The sequence below is a fragment of the Drosophila biarmipes genome, chromosome 2L (assembly GCF_025231255.1).
Source record: "Drosophila biarmipes strain raj3 chromosome 2L, RU_DBia_V1.1, whole genome shotgun sequence".
NCBI lineage: Eukaryota > Metazoa > Arthropoda > Insecta > Diptera > Drosophilidae > Drosophila > Drosophila biarmipes.
The window spans coordinates 18,450,350-18,471,754 of NC_066612.1; the positions used below are offsets into that span (position 1 = coordinate 18,450,350).

General features: G+C 41.4%; 4 protein-coding genes across 4 annotated transcripts; 2 read left to right on the plus strand and 2 right to left on the minus strand.

Annotated features, from left to right (window-relative positions):
• The first annotated feature begins 384 nt into the window (after nt 1–384).
• On the plus strand, nt 385–2,488 carry LOC108033786 (uncharacterized). Its single transcript, XM_017108392.3, has 3 exons — nt 385–844; nt 1,437–1,605; nt 1,668–2,488. Exons 1-3 carry the CDS (start codon nt 480–482, stop codon nt 2,382–2,384), a joined length of 1,251 nt encoding a protein of 416 aa, XP_016963881.1. The 5' UTR covers nt 385–479; the 3' UTR covers nt 2,385–2,488.
• A 609-nt stretch (nt 2,489–3,097) lies between these two features.
• On the plus strand, nt 3,098–7,035 carry LOC108034024 (lysosome-associated membrane glycoprotein 1). Its single transcript, XM_017108763.3, has 4 exons — nt 3,098–3,323; nt 5,395–5,718; nt 5,781–6,002; nt 6,066–7,035. The coding sequence occupies exons 1-4, from the start codon at nt 3,269–3,271 to the stop codon at nt 6,404–6,406; spliced, it is 942 nt and encodes a 313-aa protein (XP_016964252.1). The 5' UTR covers nt 3,098–3,268; the 3' UTR covers nt 6,407–7,035.
• A 104-nt stretch (nt 7,036–7,139) lies between these two features.
• Nucleotides 7,140–11,960, minus strand: LOC108034023 (intraflagellar transport protein 88 homolog). The gene is made up of 8 exons (XM_050885598.1): nt 10,400–11,960; nt 10,148–10,344; nt 9,738–9,978; nt 8,921–9,680; nt 8,656–8,855; nt 7,570–8,476; nt 7,395–7,484; nt 7,140–7,335 (listed from the first exon to the last, which is right to left on the minus strand). Exons 1-8 carry the CDS (start codon nt 10,526–10,528, stop codon nt 7,214–7,216), a joined length of 2,646 nt encoding a protein of 881 aa, XP_050741555.1. The 5' UTR covers nt 10,529–11,960; the 3' UTR covers nt 7,140–7,213.
• Nucleotides 11,961–18,405: 6,445 nt separating this feature from the next.
• LOC108033433 (uncharacterized) lies at nt 18,406–20,360 on the minus strand. Its single transcript, XM_017107757.3, has 4 exons — nt 20,194–20,360; nt 18,830–19,489; nt 18,654–18,776; nt 18,406–18,602 (listed from the first exon to the last, which is right to left on the minus strand). The coding sequence occupies exons 1-4, from the start codon at nt 20,255–20,257 to the stop codon at nt 18,571–18,573; spliced, it is 879 nt and encodes a 292-aa protein (XP_016963246.1). The 5' UTR covers nt 20,258–20,360; the 3' UTR covers nt 18,406–18,570.
• Between the last annotated feature and the right edge of the window lie 1,045 nt (nt 20,361–21,405).

Here is a 21,405-nt window from a genome sequence, read left to right on the forward strand (position 1 = left end):
TGGGAACCTTTTTTATTTGTATTTCATTACGATTAGTATTGCGTAAGCGATTAATTAATTAATTAACTTCGGATTAACACTTGACTGAAAAGCGTTACGTTATCAAGAACGAGTTGTGGTAATGCAAATTGGAATCGAAACTTGATAAGATAATGAGCTGTCCATCGCTGCAGGTGGAATCCATCAACAGTATGGAAAGCAGACGCAAACAGAATTCAGAATATCAAATTAGTAGTTAAGTACGCCAAAAAAGATCGACGTCTCAGCCTTGCGTGTTGAAAAATATCGAAAAATTAGACATCTCGTTGTCGCCTATTAAATAGCTATATAACTATATAAAGAACAGCACTACATTTAACCGGGTACACATAACTATAATTAATTGCGCTGCTGGATTCAAGTCAGATCATAGCCGGAGCTCCGATGACACGGTTATAAATTGCGAACCGCACGCTTGCTACTTCTCAGACGATCGCAAAATGTGTAGCATTACCTTCGACGCGGACGTGCTTGCTCCACCCAAACACCTGGATGCAGCCTTTTTCGAGGAGGTTCTTGAGACGGCTCTGCGAACCGCGCGAGTGAAACTGCTGGCCATACATATTCGGATGGGCAGCAGCACGGGGGAGAACTACTGCAGCCAGATTTACCGGGCGAAAGTATCCTTCCAGCGACCCGATCATTCGGAACAGGACATCGTATTTATCGTGAAGAGCATCCCCCGCCTGGATTCAGTGGAGTTTATTAACGATCTTCAAGTGTACCTCAAGGAGAAAATCACATATTACGAAGTTCTCCCCCGGCTGGAGCTCATGATGCAGTGCAAGCGGCGGTTCGGACCAAAGTGAGTGGTTAAGGAATATTTCTGAGTGTAGTTATATTATCCCATTTAACACTGAAAACTATTCATATTATGATAATGCTTTTCATCGCCGATTTTAATATAAATACATTTTTAGGAGTTTAGTTATTCTCATATATATTGTACCTCAAAATCGCTTTCGAATAGGTTCCAATGCCGATAAGATACTGTTTCCTATTTTAATAAAAAGAAAATCACTATATTCCTTTCCGTATGTCGATCCTTAGTGGGTAATTTTTAGATACAAAAAATATCAATAATCATTATTTACAGTCCCTACTATTTAAAAACATCAAATAATATTTCAAACTAATTTTCCCAAAGTGGTAAATTAAATTCAATTCCTAGGACATTAGCGTCTTAAAAATATGAAGATTTATTATATGAAATTTAAGGTTGAATTTGTTTATTATTATTATAGTTTATTAATTACTCCACTTTGCATATTTATAAACATATTATAAAATCGATGTTTCTAAAATATAAAATAATATTAAAAAGAGATTTTAAAGTGGATTACTTCGACTTAATTGATTTTCCAAGTAAGACATTTATGTGTGGTGGCAATCCGCAGACTCTACCAGTGCGTAAAACAACCGGAGAACACCCTCGTCTTCGAAGATCTGGGCCAGCTGGGCTTTGTGATGGCGTCCCGAGAAAAAGGCTTGGACGAGGATCACTGCCAGCTGGTCATGGAGCGCCTGGCGGAGTTTCACGCCACTTCAATGGCTCTGGCGGTGCTGGTGAGTAGATTTCAACGGAGTTAGTCGGCCTATCCTTAATTGAACCACCTTGGACTACGCAGGATCCCCACATTTTCGATGCCTATACCGATGGCATGCTTTCACCAAAGGGACTGGACAACGACGGTCTGCTGATGCGATTCTTCTCGGGAAATGGCAAGGAGCTGCACAGACTGGTGAGCTCGTGGCCTGGGTTCGAACGGATCGCCGCTAAGATCGGCAAGTACATGGAGAACCAGCGGGCTAATTTGGAACGCAGTCAGGCGCCGCTGGAGAAGGAGATCAAGGTGCTCAACCACGGCGACCTGTGGGTCAACAACATGCTGTTTAAGTACGATGCAGCGAAGCGTCCGCAGGACCTCATCCTCATCGACTTTCAGTTGAGCGTGTGGGGCAGTCCGGGCATCGACCTCAACTACTTCTTCTACACCAGCCTCACCCTGGACGTACTGCGTCACCGGCGACCCCAATTGCTGCGCTGCTACCACGATCGGCTGGCCAAGACGCTTCTCGATCTGGATTTGGGAGTCCCCGTGCCCAGCTACGACCAGATCCTGGAGGAGGTGCACCGCCGCGAGGCCTATGGCTTCTTCGCCAGCTACGGCATCTTCCCCACTGTCAGCCAGGACAAGGCCCAGACCGCCGACAACAACCTGGAGAGCTTCAAGGACGCCGACTTCGCCAAGCAAAAGTTGCGTCAGATGTTCGAGTCGCGCCGACTGGCGGAGACGCTCCGCTATTCGTTACCGCACTTTGAACGCGCCGGCGTCTTGGATTAAGTAACAACTCGTTTGCCACAATCACACGCATGCTATTTGCAATATATGTACAATTATTTTCAATTAAACAAATGGCTATTATTAGGTTATTAGGGTATTGTAAACTCCTATGTTAATGATTAGTCGTTAAAAACATAGAGGGTTTGCTATCACGAAACTTTCTGGCATCCAACGCACTTAATGCACTTTTGAAAAGACTATTCCTTGGGCGAATACAAACATTTTCTTGAAAAAACGTAAAACCCTTATTATTACTAAAATGCTATTGCAAAATAAGACTTTTTTTAAAAAACGTTATTGTACTTTTTATTTGAAGAAAAATATACACACAACCGTTTTTCATCCAACGGTTATTTTAAAATTAAAACAATTCCGACGAAGTGGCAATACTACATATTATTAAAGTGGTAGCAATTTTGTGAAATATCGATAACTATGAGTGATGCCAGTTCGGCTGAACTTCAAATATTAAATAGCACAAAGATTAAACGAAATTTAAATGTGTACATCAACCTAATCTACAAATACCAGCACCCAAATATTAACTCTGAGCGGCTTTTCTTTCAAGAAATGGCAGTGGTTGACCTTTGTATAGATCGGCTGTAAAACAGCTGACCTAAATTCAAGGTTCAGCTGGTCCGCTATTTGTGGAGCACCCTGTGCGCTGCAATCGTTATCGATAACGAGTTGACGGTGCTATTGCGTTGTTGGGACCATTCTATCGAGACGCCCGGCCACACTATTCACCCGAGCTGTGGGAAAAAGGGGAAAATAAAAACTAACTCGGACGAAGCAACAACAAGCAGAAGTTTCGCCAGCGGAGTGAACTGAGCAGATTGGATTGGAAAATCGCAGCACAACCTTACACACAGACGGCATTCAATATGTTCGCCAGCAAGTTGCTGCTGTGCTCGGCCCTGCTGATGCTAAATGGCGCAGGTGAGTGGGCAAAGTGATGGAAAACTGCGGAAACCCTTTATTTTCGCCAGCGAAAAAACTGCGCCGCGCTGGAGGCCTTTGTTCAATGTGCTTATTCATCGCAAATTATTTATATTTGTCGTTTACTCGCCGCCCCTCGATTGCCGTCTCGCTCGCGCTCACGTAACCAGCTGGGCCAGTGCGGTTGTTGAGTTTTATCTGCAAAAAAGGTTTAAAAAACGAAACTAGAAAGAGTTTCGAGAGTCCCGAACAAAGGGTAAATAATACTACGCCAGCACTGCAGTTCCACAGTTTCTCCAAGTCGCTGCCCTTTTTCCGTCACTACATATGTATGTACATACCTATGGGTTCGGGTTCTAATGGGTTCCCAAAATGGTGGCTCTTACCGTTGTTACGGCCCAGGCCCCTCCCCCGCCCCTCTTTTGGCACCGACCACTGCTCACTGCATCCCGAGAATAGCTAGATAAAGCCATACGTACATCCCATGCATCCCGCCACCGCCATGCAGGCCCATTCTATTTATCATCGCCGTGCCCTCGCCTCCCTTCGTCGGCCACATAATTACACTTGATTCTCGCCTGCTTCTAAATTGTTATTTATTTGCCCAACTCGCTGGCCCATTGTTCTCCGCTTATCGCCCATGGGGGCGTCTTTTGTGGACGGTAATTCCCCAGGCACCCTGGCACTACTCCGCTTCTGGCTGATGTCACTTGCAGTCTCCGATTTCTGGTTCTTGTGGTCTGGGCATGGCTGCTATTTTTCCACTGCTAATCTCCATAGGCCGAGGTATTTGCATTTGATTTCACAACTACTTATGTGCGTCTGCAATGTATGTACTTCCCGCATGTGGCACACATAGTTCGCATATGCGATAGTCTCGCTGATAGGACCAGGAGAATCGGAAAGTTTTAGGAACAACACCAACTTATTGTGCAAAGTAATTGAATTATAGCAAAACCTGTACACCTAAACCTTCGTTTTAAAAGATGACTGTCCTTTGATTCACTTATCCGATTACAAACGTGCTGAGTTTATCGGAAGGTTTACGTACTCAGTTTCATCTACCCACCACATACTTGTCATGTCATTAAATGCTCATAACTTGACCTTCACGTGAGAGTTTAAATAAAGTACATATCCTTAACGAAAAAAGTAGGAACTATGTTTATCGTATCCAATCGTACCCCTGCTCCTTAACTTTTTGAAGCAGCTTGGTGGTGGGGAAATAAATCGTATTACCACATGCTATTTATTTTCCCAGCATTCTCCCTCTTCGCCGGAAAAGTGTATTACATGTCTACTAAGGCGCGACACGCCCCTTGTCTGCTGTCTTCTGCCTGCCTTTCCTCAGTCTGTGCTGTGTGCCTGCTTAACTTGCATTTAAAGGTCATCTCTCTGGACTGCATTACCCAACGGCATTGAACTAGAACGGGGGGCCGTGGGTGGATCCGTGACCGCGCACTGAATGCTTAGTTTAAAACAGATTCCATGGGAAAAATAATGGGTATAAAAGTAAAAATATGCCTCAATTAGTGGATGACTCACTCATACCGATGGGGAAGCAACAACAAGTTGGACTTCGATTTGTTTTTGAAATACGAGTAGTCAGAATGAGCAGAAAAGCAACGTAGATAAAACTGAACTCTGAGGCTGGAAAATGCCTTCTTTTGTTGGTTTTATCATCAATCGAGCGACCCCGCATTGCTGAATGACATTCCTCTTAACTCGTATAATCACTTTTAAGTTCTCAACAAATATGCATATCTGCAACTAGTGCCAACTTCTGCTGCACACCGCAAATTTCATTCCTTTATCACTCTGTAAGAACGGAAGTAAATTATTCACCGAGTGCAAAATGACGCATATTCATGGTTACTGGTAAAGAGTTTCGATAAAGTGGAACAAAGGAATTGTGATTATAGTTGATCGTTATACGTATTCCAGATTTTGTTCGAAGGAATCAAAATTACCCCTAGATTATTGATTTTGGGGCTTATGCTGGCTAGTTAAAAAGGGAAACTAAGCTCTAAAAAGATGAAAAATTTTAAAATTCATAACCCTCTCATTTTAGTGCTCTCTCAAAAATTTATCAGTTTGCCGGATATCAAGACTCCCGATACGACTTCGGAACAACCACTGAACGTCAACACAACCGCATCAACCTCAACATCAACGACTTCTACCACTACAGCGAAGCCAATCACCACCAGTTCAACTTCGACGATCCCGCCAACCACCTCCACTGAGCCACCAAAGACGACGACCACACCAGCACCAGTGCCAACTACTACCCATGCTCCTCAGCCATTCCCGGCGCCCTCCGTGGGCACTTGGAATGCCTCCTGCATTATGCTTCAAATGGCAGCACAGCTAAACTTCACCTACGAGGACAAGAGTAAGTAAACACTAGAATTTTAAGAGTTACCTGACTAACGACCTATACATATTTTTCTTCAGATGGAAACCTTACCCATGGTCTTTACAACATTCCCAGCAACGCCACAGTGGAAGACAAGGAGTGCGATAGACAGACCACCCAGAATGTTCATCTGATTTGGGGGCCAGAGACTTCCAAGCAGTCGTTGCTGATGTATTTCGACAAAAAGAACGACACCACTGTGCTCTCCTCCATTCAAATCCATCTGACCTTGCTGGCCGAAGACTTCCCCGACGCCAAGGGTATGTAGCTAAAGTTATACAATCTCGTAAACGAAGAAGAGTAAAGTAATCTGGTTATTGCAGAAAACCAAACGCTTCAGCTGATTCATAGGAGCGATGGAGAGTTCAAGACGCCCGAAAAGATGTCCTACCATTGCACACGAGTTCAGAAGATGAATCTGACCGAGACCATCGATGCTAAGCAGTTGATTGGATGGATCAGTGTCAGTCAAGTCCAGGTGGAGGCCTTCCGGGCGACCAACGCCACTGGGTTCTCGACTGTGCACGACTGCGATAGCTCCGAAACGTCGGACGTAGTGCCCATTGCCGTTGGAATTGCCCTAGCTGCACTGATTCTGGTCGTTCTAATCTCTTATCTGTGTGCTAGGCGTCGCTCCACCTCCCGTGGCTACATGAGCTTCTAAGAGAAGGGCATCAGCTTAATTTGGGGCAGGTTAGGAATGGAATTGAAGGAGAATGGAATGCAAATCGTTAGAGAGAAAATTAAGATTGATTTTGATAATTGGAAGTTGTCTGTGAATACGAGAAACGATCCATTTTGTTTTGTTCCTTTTGATTTGTAGAAGTTGAAGGGATTTGTTTTGTCAAGGAACGAGAGAAAGAGGGAAATAGAAGATCAGCAAGCATAATATTGGGTGAAGAATATCAAAAAGTACGATCTATAATGCCGTTTATGTGTCTGTAATTGTCAAAACTTTGTATTGTAAAGTGAAATTAATTTAGATTTGTCGATATGACCGAATTTTCTTGATGAGAACAGAACACTACATTTTAAACTTGCAATAGAAGCACATATTTTACTCCATAAACCAATCACTTAAATTTAACTAGAGTGTCATTCAATTAAGGTGAAATCGAGCGAGGACAAGGTTATGATGGTGGTAACGTACTGTACGCCATTGACGATACCAAGGCGATAATTTTCTATCCAAGCAGTCGAAATTTTAAATTTTCAAATCTTATAATATCAGAACACAAAAATGTATGTATTATTGGCCTTGAGAGCGTAATAAAGATAATATTTAAAACCAAACTAAGCATGTTCGGTTCGAGGTGACAAGGCAAGGAATTTCAAATCGATTCAAAGATCATTTTCCCGTAAATCCTGGGATTTAGTCAAGGAGCTTTCTTGCTGATTTATTATTATTTCTTAAGGACAACACGAACAGTTTTACAGATTTGTCCTTTAGCATAACTATAAGAGTATGGAATTAAATGGGTAGCAAGCTTTCGGCATTCATTTCCGCATCATCATCTGAATCGTCTCTGCTCTGCTGTGCTCTGCCAGTTCGGGGCCGTTCCGCAGGAGGTCCCAAAGGGTCGAACTGCTGAACTGTAAACGAAGAAACTATGGCTTACAAAAGATCCATTTGATCCAAGATGCAGCTTTACCTGAATACGTCGCGGGACTCTGCGAATAGGTCATGCTTTTGGAGATGTCGCTGTTCTCCTGCATGCGCTCCTCATTGGACTGCCTTATTGCTGCAGGATAAGATACAAAATATTTGAGTTTAATTATATACAAAGCAATATGTTATTCCTTTCAGAGTTATCTCCTTCAACTTACTTCGCAGGCGGCTGCTATTGGAGGCCGCTGATGAGAGGCGTTGCTGCTGGTATCGGTGCTCGTTCTGGCGTTCCTGCTGCTGCTTCTGCAGGCGGGCATATTCCAGGGCGTACCGCTCGTGCAAATCTCCCAGACCCAGCGACTTGGTTACTTGCATTAGAGCCCGCACGCACGTGAGATTGTCTGGAAAGCGGGCGTGGATCTTCTGGAACATACCCAAGTACTGCTTGGGCGGCAGATAAGAGTTGCGAAAGCAGCTGGCTATACGCAGCATTAGGTTCGGATCGTTGGGATCAGCTAAAACCGCCCGTTCGTAGTAATACAGAGCCTTTTCCGTGGCCTGGAGCTTGATGTAGTAGGAGCCAATGCTGCTGGCGATGTTGATGTCACTCATGTTTATGCGATACGCCTCGTGATAGTACTGATTGGCCTCCCGATGGTCCTGAATCTGCTCGTAGAGCGATCCTACTTTCTCGAACAGGCGCGAATCGATGTCGGAGGCGGAGATGCCAAGCACCTGCAGGTATGCCTGCAGTGCTGCTCCCGGCGAAGCGTTTCCCTGGAATCCGCCGCCCAAGCGGCGTTCCTGCAACTTGGCGAGCTGATAGAACACATGGCTGTGCTGCACAGAATGGGGCATCATCAGTTGGGCCTTCAGCAGCTCGAAACGCTCCTCGGCCAGCTCGAAATCCTGCTGTGCCAAGGCCACCAGGCCGAGATTGTAGTTGGCCTCAAAGTTCGTCGGCTGGAGCTCTAGAGCTCTCTCCAAACGATCCCGGGCTGCGGTGAAGTTCTGCTTCCGCAAGTCCACTATGCTGGCATTGATTAGAGCCAGAGCATTGTTTTCCAGCGCTCCGATTTCCTGCAGCTGGTTAAGACACTGTGTGGCCATCTCCAGGTTGCCCAGCTGAAAGATAATTTTCATGATCCTATGTCCTGGTAAATAGTATTTGTCATTCATAAGCGATTGTCTCTTCGCTAAGGTTCGAATGAAAAAAACTACGATCACTACGATTCATTTATGGTATACCTATTGGTAGATATCTAACGTCCTCCGATAATAATTTGCAGATTTGCTCAACTTACACTTATATAGATAAAACTTAAATTGGTCAGAGCGCTGGCCGTCATAGATCCCTGACTCTTGCGATCGTACATTTGCAGTGTTTCAATGGCTTGATTTACGTCATTCTGTCGAAGGTATACTAGGGCTTTGTTCAGTTCCAGTTCGTTCGCCAGCCAGGCCAGATTAGAGGTCTTGATGATCTCAATGCACCAGTTGTATCCTGAAATATTAGTTAGATCAAAATCCGGAGATAAACTTAAACAATTAATATCATATATATATTACCATCATTATAGTTCTCTTCGATTAAGGGCGAGATCAGATCTACAATCATTGTAATAGATCGCTTCTCGGAATTTCTGCGTTGGCTGGTGTATACGGCTAGGTCGTCTTTTTTAAGGGCTTGGAGAACGTAACGCTGCTTTGCCTTGGCCGAAAACTTCACGGACTCCTGAACTTTTTCGTAGCTTCCGCCACCCTCTGCATCGATTACTGCCACATCCGCACCCCCGTTTTCTTGGCGGTCCGAGGACTTGTCCAAGTCGGGATCCCCAGCCTGACCACCCTGATCTGCCTGCTGCTGCAGCTTGATAATGTTGCTCTCACTCCCCAGATCGGTTTCCGTCTCCCCGGGCTGGACATCGCACAGGCTTCGAAAGGCCGTCCTAATCTTCTCCACGTCGCCCATGGCGTAGTAGCAGAGCAGCAGGTGGATGCCGCTCTTGATGTCCGCCCGCTCCGACATGATGAACTCGAAGCTGGAGGCGGCATCCGAATAGGAGCCCATGCGTACGAAGAGGATTCCAATGTTCTCACGGATCTTCAGCCGCAACTGGCTCAAGTTCTTCGGCACCGAGTCGAGGGCCATGCGGTACATCTTGACCGCCTTCTGGTATATACCCATGTTGTAGTAGATGTTGCCCATATTGATCTTCAGCTGGTTGACGTGCGGAAACATCTTGTTCTTGGTCATGATGCTGTAAGTGTTCAGGGCCTCGATGTGCAAATCATTGCGCTCGTACTGCTCCGCCAGGTTGAAGAACACCTGTAATCAGAGTTTCCAATTGGGTGTTTGTTCTGTTATCATCCTAGATTCACTCACCGCGTATGTCAAATCGAAATTATGATAAACATTCTCGCCCTGCTGGTCCCGAAATCGGTGCAGGGTTCGATCCAATGAGAAGGCCTCCTTGGCCTTATTCAAGGACTCGGCCAATGCCGACTTTGCCTCCGAGTTAAGATCTCCACTCGATCGAGCCGCGGTGCTTTGCCAGGCCAAAACGATGGACGACTCCAAGAGCTTCACAATCTTTGCCTCCAGGTTCTTATACTTGATTTGAGGACTGTAATTATTTAGCAATTACATCATTGAAAGCATCATCACAATACGTTTTCTAACATTATGCCCCATTCATTTGTATGACATCCTTATATCTTGTTAAACATGTTTAAAGGATTCTTAAGGATTAATGCTTTTCTTATAATCACCAGTATACTTTTTGTTTCACTCACTTTACTTCCTTGGCGGCATCCACAGCGTTTGCCGAGGAAAGTGTTTGCTGCTTTGCCTTCTCCAGGAAAAACTGGTCGAACCTCTGACCAGCGGATCCGCTGTTGGCGGCGTAGCCCACGGCCCGGACTGCCGTCGATGGCCTGGCTAGACCTGACTTATCGCCTCCTCCTGTCCGACTGCTAACCAGATTGCCCCTCTAAATTAGAGGAATTACACAGAAGGAAACAACTTTATATTTTTATCGGACTCACCGAAAATAGCTGTGACGTGGGCGGCCTGGGCCTGCCTGCAGCCGTTGGTGGGGGAGGAGGAACTGCCTCTGCATCGTTTCCAGCTTCCCCTAATCCTTGGTTCTCATTGGCACTGTTTTTTGCAGCCATTTTCACAATGAACTTTTACACAGCTCTTTGTTTGCGGCATAAAAATGAAATAGTATATTAAATAAGCAGTTCTGGGGGTTGGTCTTTGTTTTGGTCACGTCTCCTTGGTGATCAAATGTCACGGCCTCCACCAGCACCTGTAGAAACATACGAAACGAACTATGAATCGTGAAACAAATTAAATAAAATATAAAGGCCAACTATTAAAAAAAAGAGCAACAAAGTAGAACTGCAGAATAACTTTACCTAAAAAAATAGGATTAATCTAAAACTCCTCTAACCATTACATTACAATGTGGGAGATAAAGTAGTGATAAACTGCATGGGGGAGAACTGCTTGAGTAAAGATGTTTTCATACCAATGCCTTAAAACAATAAATTGATCTCACATATTGTGATATACTTGTAATTCTGTATTTAAAATAATTCTACTTTGTCTCAATTTTGATTTATAAACAGGTATATATGCAGGTATGATTGTTGCTATTGGATAATGAAAAATAAGTAAATATGCCAATTTTTCTTTCTCTCCGAAAATAGATAGCTAAATGTAGTAAGAAATGCTCCAAACCGGGAATAATTTATCATTCATTTTTTAGCAGTGCAACTTCTCACCGCGTTTTAAGGCGATGTACAGATGGGCAGAATTATGTTGATTACATTTGCCAGATTAGAGCAGACATAATCAATCTCAGCGATTGCCCCGCTGACTAAATGACTGACGGACCCATTGAGTGTCGCCCAAGGCGAGGAACGGAAGCAATAGACACCTGGAAGTGGGCAATGTGAAAATCGAGCTGACACAAAGAGCGACGTTTGATTAAGAGAAACGCCTTTGGCACTCACCAGGACACGACTCCCCACCCACAGGTATGTGCCTCACCATCCTCATCTTCATTCGCTCTGAGCCGCTGCCAAATGCAATCAGATTACACTTCGTTTGGCGCTGGAGTCCCCTTTTTGCTTTTTTTCTAATTCTGCTCCGGCTAAATTGTCAGTGATAACACGAGGCAGGGAAAAGGAAAGGTCCAGACTATAAAGTCAAGTGGGGAGACCTTATGAGGAGTTCGCCACTAAATATCAAGCATACGACAGGGTCACCAGCGCATCTTCTACCGAAGTGCCCACAGCTAGGTTGGAACTGAGAAACGTATTCGTATCTCCCGCTCAACCATATTATAATTTGATTCACCTCGGGCTGTATTTCATAGTTACACAGTAACCTCGTAAAAGTGTCGGAAACAATGGCGAGGGGTTATCCCCCACATCTGCCCATATATGCTTATCATTATTTTCCTCTCTTTTGTTCGTAAGCAGTTACTTACGTAGTGCGTAAAAGTGCCCGAGGCAAAGCATCTTAAAGATACGCTGAGCAGGACACGACGCTAAATCTAAACATGAAACTTAAACAACTTTTTTGCGCCACTTTGAGGACACTAGATTTGTAAAATATTTATTTTTGTGACCAAGGTAGTTTAATTTTTTAAACACATAATTGCAAATTAACATTAATATTAACAGAAGTTTCTGAAATTATACAAAAAAGTGTTACAAAATTCGGTAAGCATGAATTTATTCCATTCAAATATTATAACATAGGTGATTATTTATTATTTTATTCTAAATGTAATAATAAAAATATTATAAAAATTGTTAACGTGAGCGGGGAAAATGTAGTTTTTAAGATAAGTTATAATTTGATATTTTTAAAACTAGTTAAACTCGAAAATAAAAGAAGGGTAGCACGATTTTGTTTGATTCAAATATTATACTAAAGGTTGTAGTTGTTTATTTATTTAAAATTTATCTACCCCAGTGCTATAAGTTAACCATGGTTCGTAAAATGAAATTTTATACATTTTATTATCGTTAACGACGAAAATGTTAATATTCATAATTTTCACAAAAGAATTTAAAAAAAAAAAAAAACATTTTGAGGTTTGAGATCAAAGGATCAAAATTGGAGACCACGTACAAAATCGGAGTCTTCGCCTAACTAAATATCGGATTTAGGAAAGTTCCTTTTTAAAACTCACAGAACGTTCATGCTGAGATTTGTTCTACCTTTTTAATCTGCGTGAAGGCAGTTGTCATCTCAAGTGAGCGTGTCGCGCAGGCCAAGAACGTGTGCAGAAGGCCAGAAGCCGAGCCGGCCGACTACCAATATGAGTTTAAGTTTCTGTGTGCAAAATTTACTTTAGAACAAATTAAAAGTTCAAGTTTTCTGCCTCGGCGAAGCCCACTGAGCGTGTGAAGTTTTACAACCGATGGCCGAAAGTTTTGCCTCCCCATATCGCATGTGAGAGTGGGCGGGTTTGCACTCAATATTGTACTTTGCCTTGTACTTTATGGGCCACCGCACAGTCATTAAAGTTGGAATGGAATCGGGACGGTTCTGTGGTCATCAATCCCTCATGCAGCCCCTCTCCTGGGCTTGCAAAGTTTTCGATTGTTTGTCATTGTGTCCGAATTCTGCAGTCATTCTTTTCCGCCAATGGGGTTCATGTGGTGGTCCTGCGCTGAGTTGGTATTTGGCAATTACCAAGGGAGGTGCCCAGATGGTAAAGAGATGAAATTCACCATCCTTTCTGAGTATTGGATTTATTTCAGACGCCATCTATATGATCAGCCATAAAGAAATGTCTATTGAAAATATTATCGCTTTGGAAATATCCTTTTTTATGAATGTAGGTTAGTACTTAAGTAAAGGCACAAAAATTTCAAAAATAATGCATTACTTTTCTGTACTTCAAAGTAAAGATTGTTCGTGCTGTGTTCGCATCAAGCATTAAATAAATATGCAAATTCTGAAAAGCTAGCATAAAAAGAAAATTTTTAAAAATGGTCCAGAAAAGTGGAAAAGTTTTCTGAGCTCGCAGCTTATCGGCTAAGTCGCCAGTAACATCTTCATCTTCATAAATGACAAAGTGTCAATCCCCCCTGAACATGTCGAGATTCTTGCCCCTTTTTGCTATATTGTACTTCAATAAAAAAGAAAACGAAAAAACCTCTGTTTAAATTAAGCGTAGTTGTCAATCCCAAGTGAAAATCACAACCATAAGTTCTTGACAAACGCAGAAGAGGACACATTCCAAATTTACCATAACTTTACATATACATCCTTTAAATTAGAAGATAGCGTACATTTTCAATATAAAATATATATTTTAAAACCATTTTCGTTTGCCAATGACCGACTTTTTTTTTCTATGGAAGTTTAAATTTAAGATAGTTTAAATGAGTTTATCGCGGAAGTAAATATTGTCATAGGGAAAGTATACACTGACAAAAAGTAAAAAGGTTTAAATATCGTATACAATTAATACCATTAAAAAATTACAAAATAAGTAAAGTGATTTAATTTAAAAATATAGAAATCAAGTTAGAAAACATAAATTTATATGCTTGTCATATTTAGTGTAACGCTTGTATGTCATTAAAACAAATTTTTTTATTTAATTTTTTTTATTAATTTTCAATAAATTACAAAATAAGTAAAGTGATTAATTTTGAAAATATAAAAGTCAAGGTAGAAAACATTAGTTTTTATGCTTGTCATATTTAGCGTAACGCTTGTATGTCATTAAAAAAAATATTTTTTTTAAATATAAGAGTAAGTGTTACATAGATAAATTAAGTAATGGTAAAATCATTAGCTTAACTAATAATATTTATAATTATAACTTATTAAAATTAATAAAAGCCGCAACAGATAAAACAGCAAAAATTACTTAAAAATAATTAAGAAATCCCCGACTTACTACTTTATTCTGCCAGTGTGGGAAAACATCAATCCAATCGAGTTGCTGGAGGTGGCGATGACTCTTGGGCTTCTTCAAGTTCCGCTGTGGCCGATAAAATGATTTGCGTACGAATTGGTTCAGGAGAAACTCGATTGAGTTGTGGAAAAATTCAGCGCCCCTTTGTTAGCCGGGCTAACGCGCTAAAGACCAAAATAAGAATGGATTGCGGAAGGGCAAAAGGGCAGCAACACTAGGGATAAGCATGGGGATAAGGATGAGGACGAGGGAACCGACAGCAGCCAATGCTTCCTAAGTTGGTAAAGAGCTAAAACCGATTTGGTCTGCGGACGCGTAGTTGAAAACTTTGCACCGAAAGAAGTTCGAGGAACCCGAAACTCCGAAAAGCTTTTGTGGTTATTGCATTTTTTCCAACTACTCCTTCCATTTCGGCTTTTCTTTCTGTTGTTGTAACAATCACTGGTGCTGCCAAATATGCCGGAAATTTTTAATGATTTCCGTTTGCAGTAGTGTTCCGTTCAAAACAAATCGGCGTCAGCAAAAGTCGCCTCCCCGGCATTCATTACATTTCCTTAGATCTCCCCATTGCCGAGTCCAAAAATATCTGGATTACTGGAGTCAGACTCGCGGACAAGGCAATCGATATGTCATCATTAGTTCCCTAGATCCGGTTCTTCAGCAAGTGTCTATGGAAACGGAATGGGAAGTCATCCGCGCCCTTAGATGGTGGCAACTGATGACGGCAAACAAGGTCAATAGATGTAGGTTCAAGAGATGGCTGTGAATTTCAAGAATATTGCATTGATACTATACAAGTGCGTTTCGCAATTTACATTCACTCTTAAATAAACGCATAAATAGAACTCAGCAATCAGTAGCAATGTGATTATCTTTGGTAAACACAAGTAAACATATTTTTAGGCTTCACACCCAACTTAAGCTTATTAAATAAAATATTTTTTATGTAGAGCAACAAATTGATGTTTGAGTTTGCGGAGAGTTTAACTTTATTATTTAAATGTGCAAGCCTAACCGGATTCTTAAACTTTCAAAACGAATGAGATATGCAAATTTGAAAGTCCTCCTGCGGAGGGCAAGACCGGAAGTTGACTCTTAAGTTTATAAATCCAATAAAAATCACATTAGCCCTGCGGTGGAAGTTCGTGTGCAAACAGAAAACTGGCCACCAAAATAGGTTCGTTGGGAAAGGAGAAGCCAGAGATGAAGGGAACATTCAGCTGGGCCACTTGAGGCAATATCTGCGCTACTAAACTATCCCGCCAAGAAATGCTAATGATCGCTTTTGACCAAGAGTTTCAACGGAAGTACTAAGCGAATGGGGGAAAAAAGCTGCGACTAGAAAATGCTTTTAAGTATTTTTAAATAAGAAAAGTACCCGATTTGCAATATCAACAATTTGGAGAGTTTGCAACTTACTTCTTCACCGCCTTAGGGGCTTAAAATCTGTTTTTGCAAGCGCGATTACTTAGCATCATGTCTTTGAGCTGTAACGCATCGGTGTACATAATTTTTTGGTTCTAATATTTCCTTAATTTTAAACCAAAAGACTTTAAAAGTATTGAAATATTGGATTCTGAACCAAATAAATTCGAACGTTTGAAGACTTTGATTTTTTCGATTCCTAAAATAAAATAATTTTTTATAAAGTTGTCTACCAAATAAAATATTATTTTGTCTAAAATTTGTTTAGCTACTAACCCACTTGATTTTTATGTCGTTTATAATAACTTTATCAAACAAGTTTGCTAAAATTGTATTGAATAAAACTATCCTAACGCCTTTCTCACCAATCAGCTAGATATGAGCGCATCAAATGTAATTCTGTTGATTATGTGTGCATTTAAATTTATACATAAGCAAACTGCGACACTCGACTAGGCGTGAAAGGATGCCAGCTGCTCCTGCGAAAGAGTGCCAAAGACCAATTATGCGCACATTTCATGCATAAGAAAATTCAATTCCACGTTCATTTGCACATGCAAATCAAATTTATTTGCGGCAAACACACTCTCCTCCACTTACTCAGCCGGGGCACAGGGCCAAGCCGCCAAGTGGCAGACGCCATCACTCTGCAAGTAGTTGGGTTGTCCCTTTGAGAGACCTGCACTTAAAAATATCTCAAATTCGCCAACTTTGATGGCGATGCTGCTGGCATTTATTAAAGGTTGTGAAAGGTTCCAATTTTAGTTTTCTCGGTGTGAATGCGTCAACTAATGTGCTTTAAAAAGACTTTTAAGAAAGTTATAAGAAGTATGAAGAAGAGGGGTACTTATTCATGTCAATTGCATCAATCAACCAATTGTTTTTGACAAAAAATATCTTACTTACTGGACTACTACTATCTTACTTATAATACTTATAAATATAAAAATGTTTTTGACATTTTGCATTGACCATTTAGTCCAAGAACTCTGAAACAAACATTATATAATTAAAAGTAAACAATTGAAGTGGAACTATTTGCTGAAGGGGGGAAGATTGAAGTTCTTCGAGTAGGAGGCGGCTTTCGATACTGGGATGACCCCTGACACTGGACATGCTGACAGGCTGCACAAACAGTCGAAGTGAAAGGCACGAAATCAGAAAAAAGATGGGAGAAATGTGGAAAAGCAAAAAAGTCATTACGGCTGGGCTTGTGATTCTGTTGCAGAGCTGTACAGGATACGAAGGATGTGTGCTGCGCTGGAAGTGCCCATGGGTCAAACGCCATTGCAAGAAGAAACGCAGCATGTTGGCTAAAAAGCGGAGAGAGTGATAACCAAATGTAAGGGCCTTGGGTTAGGTTAGAACATTAGTTAATAAAATAAAACATTTTTTACAATTTGATTTGAAATAACTTATCGAAAATAACTTATCTGTACTTTTGATTTTAGAAAATCTTTAGTTTTTAAGTTTCCGTAGAACATAAATATATTGTAAAGTTCTAGAGCTGCTTAAAGTCGAAGCGAATTTAAATAAATTTTATCATAATTTTTATATTTCAACATTAAATATTGTGTAATTTATAGTAATAGAATGTTTTTTAATCATGATGCTAACAAATTACAACTCAAATACACACTCTTGTATGGCCTAAAATTCAATAATTTGGAAAATACCCTACATCCCATTTTTTAAGAAAATTGGTGCCTAGTTTTTGTACAACCCCCACAAAGTGTAATCCACGTATGCAGGTTATCCTTGGTCAAACAAAGACATTTAGTTGCCTCCTGTCGGCGCTTTTCCACTTCGCTCCAACTGCTGCTGCTGCCACAGTTGCTGTTTTATTTATTGTTTGCGCTCATTTGAGTCAATTACGGCAAACGGAGATTGTTAATTGTTTTCCTGCTCCTGAGCCACCAGCGTCTGCTCAAGTCCAAGACAAACAGTCCGCATCCTGGCCACAGGACCCGGGCCTGTGGAGGGTTCCCCCACTCTGAGTGTTATCATTTATTCGCTCTGATATGGCTCTTGTTTTCGCTGGACTATCTGTACTGGGCTGTCCGTCTAGTCCAGTGTGCCGTTCCGTTCTGCCGCATTTGGCATTTGCTCTCCAGTTGTTTACCCTTGTTTGCTTTTGGCCAATAAACGGGCCATCTCGGTGCCGTCTTCAGTAGTTCTCTGGGGTCGCGTTTAATGGCGCGTTTAACATTTCATTTGGTCCACAAAGATATCTTGTAGATGGATGTGGCCTACAGACTCCCCCATTGCCGTTGACTTGTTGTCGAGTGTCTTGCGTAAACTTTAATTGACTGTCAGTTCATTTAGGTAAAGTTTTAATTAATTTTTAGCCGAAAAGTGTTTCCGTGTGACAATGGCAAATACTATTCCGAGCTACTTGAATATTGGATAAGGATAAGTGGAGCATGATCCTTAAATGGCCCGGTAATTTTAAAATAATATTTAGATAACCAAAGTGATACCTTACTTTAAAATTAAAAATATTTGTTTTAATAAAATTTAATCTAAACCAGAACGGGAAGACCGCCTAATTTATTAGAGCATTTGAATATCCCTCAATTTGAAATTACAAATTCATTTAAATGTCATGGCGCTATATAGTTTTAAAACTGCAAGTCATTGAAATATAATAACTTATTTATAATAGAACAAATATTTAATTTGTTTCCACTACTTAATTTATTTGTCCGTATATTTAATTGTCAAAAAGGGTTCTCAAAACTTAATGTTAACACCTTCGAAATTAATGGGAACACGAAAAACGACGTGATTTGAAGTCCGCTTTTCATATTTAACACATGGAACAATTAAATCCTGGCATTAAATGTCTAGACGAGGGATAGATCTGGAACCTTTAAATTCTTGGGTTAATTATCGTTCATTTTGCTTAACATAATTTTTACCTATTTTCCACTTAGCCAGGGAATTCAAATTTTTGGGAATCGGATCTTGAGGCGACTCTGTCAGTTTATGCAGCGTCTTCTGCCAATCTGCTTTTTCTTCCGAGATCGGAGTAGTAATGGAACCTGTTAATAATATTAATAAGCTATTTAACAATTATGGATGTAGCTAGTCTTACCTATTTTCAATTTATTCACGGTCTTGACAATTTTATCGGTTTTCTTGAGCTTGGAGTCCACCTCAGCTGCTTTTTGTTGTGGTTGCTCAGCCACCTGCGACTGCTCAGCCAGCTTTTGAACGCTTTTCAGAGCGCTCTTCTGACGATCCTTGGCGTCCTTTGAGCCCTCCTCATCGAAACTTTTGGCCTCCTTGGGCTTCTTATATTGCCAGCGCACACTCTGGTTGCTCTGCGGCTTGAAGTCTATGGTTCCAGTGGCATGATCCGTTTCCATACGCCTTGGCGGCGCACTAGAAGATCGCGGGCGCTTCGTCTCCACCATTGCGATGTTCAGGGACATCAAGTTGGCCAGCTTTTGGGCCGTCTGCGGCTCCTTGGCCAACAGTTCCTCTGCAACGCGGTCGTTTCGCTTCTTTATGTAGTGCGCCTTGAGGGACTCGTTGCTCCTGGTGAGCTGGGCAGCTGCCTTCTTCAGCTCGAGTGTCCTATTGTGCTGGGGCTTTCGGCCGGTCTCCACCAGCAGGCTCACGGGAGAGTTCTTCGACCACACCAAAGATTCGGTCACCTTCTTCGCTGGTTCAGTGGGGACTTCCTTCTCCGTTGTCAGAGGATGCTGGGCTATGTGAGCGTTTCTCGATTGTCGACACATGAAAGTAACCACTAAGTAAAAAAAGTGATTTTTTTACGTTATTTTCACATTATAAAATATGTTCAATATGCACAAGTGATCCCTTTTTATTTAGAATAAACACGTCCTTTGGCACCCTTCCATTAGGTCGGCACAGAAAAAGCGGCCGCCACACTAACAGTGCACACTCACGAATAGCGCACAAAACTCAATGATCGGCTTCAACCCAGAAAACTAAAATTTAAAAACGAAAATATTTGTTGCCTAATAAAGAAGAATTCCCAAAAATATGGGGAGGAATATTTCCTATAGAACTATTAGAAACCCTGCACATGTTGACAGAGGTAATGACATTTCATTATACAAACATAAGATCGAACCACTCACTGAAAATGAAATTTTGCAAAAGAGCGTTTTTCGATTGCCGACACATGAAAATAACCGCTAAGTAAGAAGTGTTTTTTCACGTTATTTTCATTAAATGAAATGCAATGTTCAATATGCATATAGAAGCTCCTTTTGGCCCCCATAATGGAAGGCACCCACAGCAAAAGACGGCCGCCACACGAACAGTGTACTTAAGATAAATTCTCAAAAATATTTTGTAATAAGGTATATCTTCCATAGAACCATTACAAGCCCTGTTTATCTTCCGAGAGGTAATAATATTTCAAAACGTAAGACAGCGAACCACTAATTGAAAACAAAACATTGTAACTGAGGAGCAGCTACTTACCATTACGCCAGCGATTTAATTGTTTCGAAATGTTTGCAGCCCCATCAATTTTATGCAATGCCATATTGTAACTTAAAATTTTTTACGTATAAATTTTAACGATTTGAACCGGTCGAAGTCTCGTTCCGAATGGAAATAAGATAGGCCGGTCATGTCTTTTGAAACATATAATTACAATTTCAAAGGCGACTTGTCAAACAATTTTGGGCCTTTTAAAAAGGGAACCTTCTAAAAAGGCATCAGTAATGGGTCCATTAATTAGGACCTTATTAACACGGACTATCAATATCGGTCATTTTTTGGTGGGCCGACATTTGGGCAAATCCCCATGTCTGGTCCCTAACATTTCCTAACCAACCTTGACTATCATCATCAGTACCGTCCCGGACGTGATTTCCTTGAGGTCCGAGTTGTTCGTAACTCGGGGAACTTTCTCACGCATCCGCTCGCCCTTTTTACCGGGAACCCCTTAGGAAATGTGGGCGGGACTAGCCGACTTTAAGTGCTGGACCATTCTTGCGGCTTTGATTTTGTTTACCTTGCCACATTTACCATTCAGCGTTCGTGTATCGCCCGTCGCCTAAGCGCATTAAAAGTTTTTTTTTACCTTGCCCAACCTCAGCTCACTTCCATCCTGCTTTGTATTTTCTGTTTTATGTGCACTTTATCGAAAGCACATCACGTTTTGCACCTGATTTGCTGACAATCCCTGGACATTCTAAACGGCACCCATCAATGCGGAGCTTAAATTCCCCAACCTTTCACACGAGCTGCATACGAAATGCTGTGAAAATAATTGAGATTAATTGTTTTGAAAAGTATTTTAGCCAAGAAAGTTCTGGGCTCTAATTGATACGTGTGTGCTCCATCTATTTCATCATCTAATTTGGTCTGTAGTCCTTCATAGGTACTTTCTTCAGCTCATCACAATACTGTTATTAAAGCGCAACAGAGGTTTGCAGCACTTCGCCAAAGCAGCACATTATTAAAAGAAAGGGCGCACTTTCACCCAGTTTTCCATTTACCCAATGGCACTGTGCTCTTTAGGTCGTAGAAATTGCAAATTTATTAACTGCTGAATTGGATAAGAGAGTGCACCATTAGTTTGGTTCTAGGAAATGGACGAAACCGAATGCCAAGGATTTCCCCGGACTCTGGGACGGCCAAGATTTTGCCCTTCTATGTAAGCGGAATCCATCAGTATGAGCCCCT

Coding starts and splice junctions, on each gene's coding strand:
- LOC108034023 (XM_050885598.1), bottom strand. CDS start 10,528: ATGGCTGCAAAAAACAGTGCCAATGAGAACCAAGGATTAGGGGAAGCT. Junction 9,681..9,737: donor ATTTCGATTTGACATACGCG/GTGAGTGAATCT, acceptor CTCTGATTACAG/GTGTTCTTCAACCTGGCGGA. Junction 8,477..8,655: donor TAAGTTTTATCTATATAAGT/GTAAGTTGAGCA, acceptor ATTATCTTTCAG/CTGGGCAACCTGGAGATGGC.
- LOC108033786 (XM_017108392.3), top strand. CDS start 480: ATGTGTAGCATTACCTTCGACGCGGACGTGCTTGCTCCACCCAAACAC. Junction 845..1,436: donor AAGCGGCGGTTCGGACCAAA/GTGAGTGGTTAA, acceptor GGCAATCCGCAG/ACTCTACCAGTGCGTAAAAC. Junction 1,606..1,667: donor CAATGGCTCTGGCGGTGCTG/GTGAGTAGATTT, acceptor TGGACTACGCAG/GATCCCCACATTTTCGATGC.
- LOC108033433 (XM_017107757.3), bottom strand. CDS start 20,257: ATGGCATTGCATAAAATTGATGGGGCTGCAAACATTTCGAAACAATTA. Junction 18,777..18,829: donor CGTGAATAAATTGAAAATAG/GTAAGACTAGCT, acceptor TATTATTAACAG/GTTCCATTACTACTCCGATC. Junction 18,603..18,653: donor CCTGGCTAAGTGGAAAATAG/GTAAAAATTATG, acceptor AAGAATTTAAAG/GTTCCAGATCTATCCCTCGT.
- LOC108034024 (XM_017108763.3), top strand. CDS start 3,269: ATGTTCGCCAGCAAGTTGCTGCTGTGCTCGGCCCTGCTGATGCTAAAT. Junction 3,324..5,394: donor GCTGATGCTAAATGGCGCAG/GTGAGTGGGCAA, acceptor CTCTCATTTTAG/TGCTCTCTCAAAAATTTATC. Junction 5,719..5,780: donor CTTCACCTACGAGGACAAGA/GTAAGTAAACAC, acceptor ATTTTTCTTCAG/ATGGAAACCTTACCCATGGT.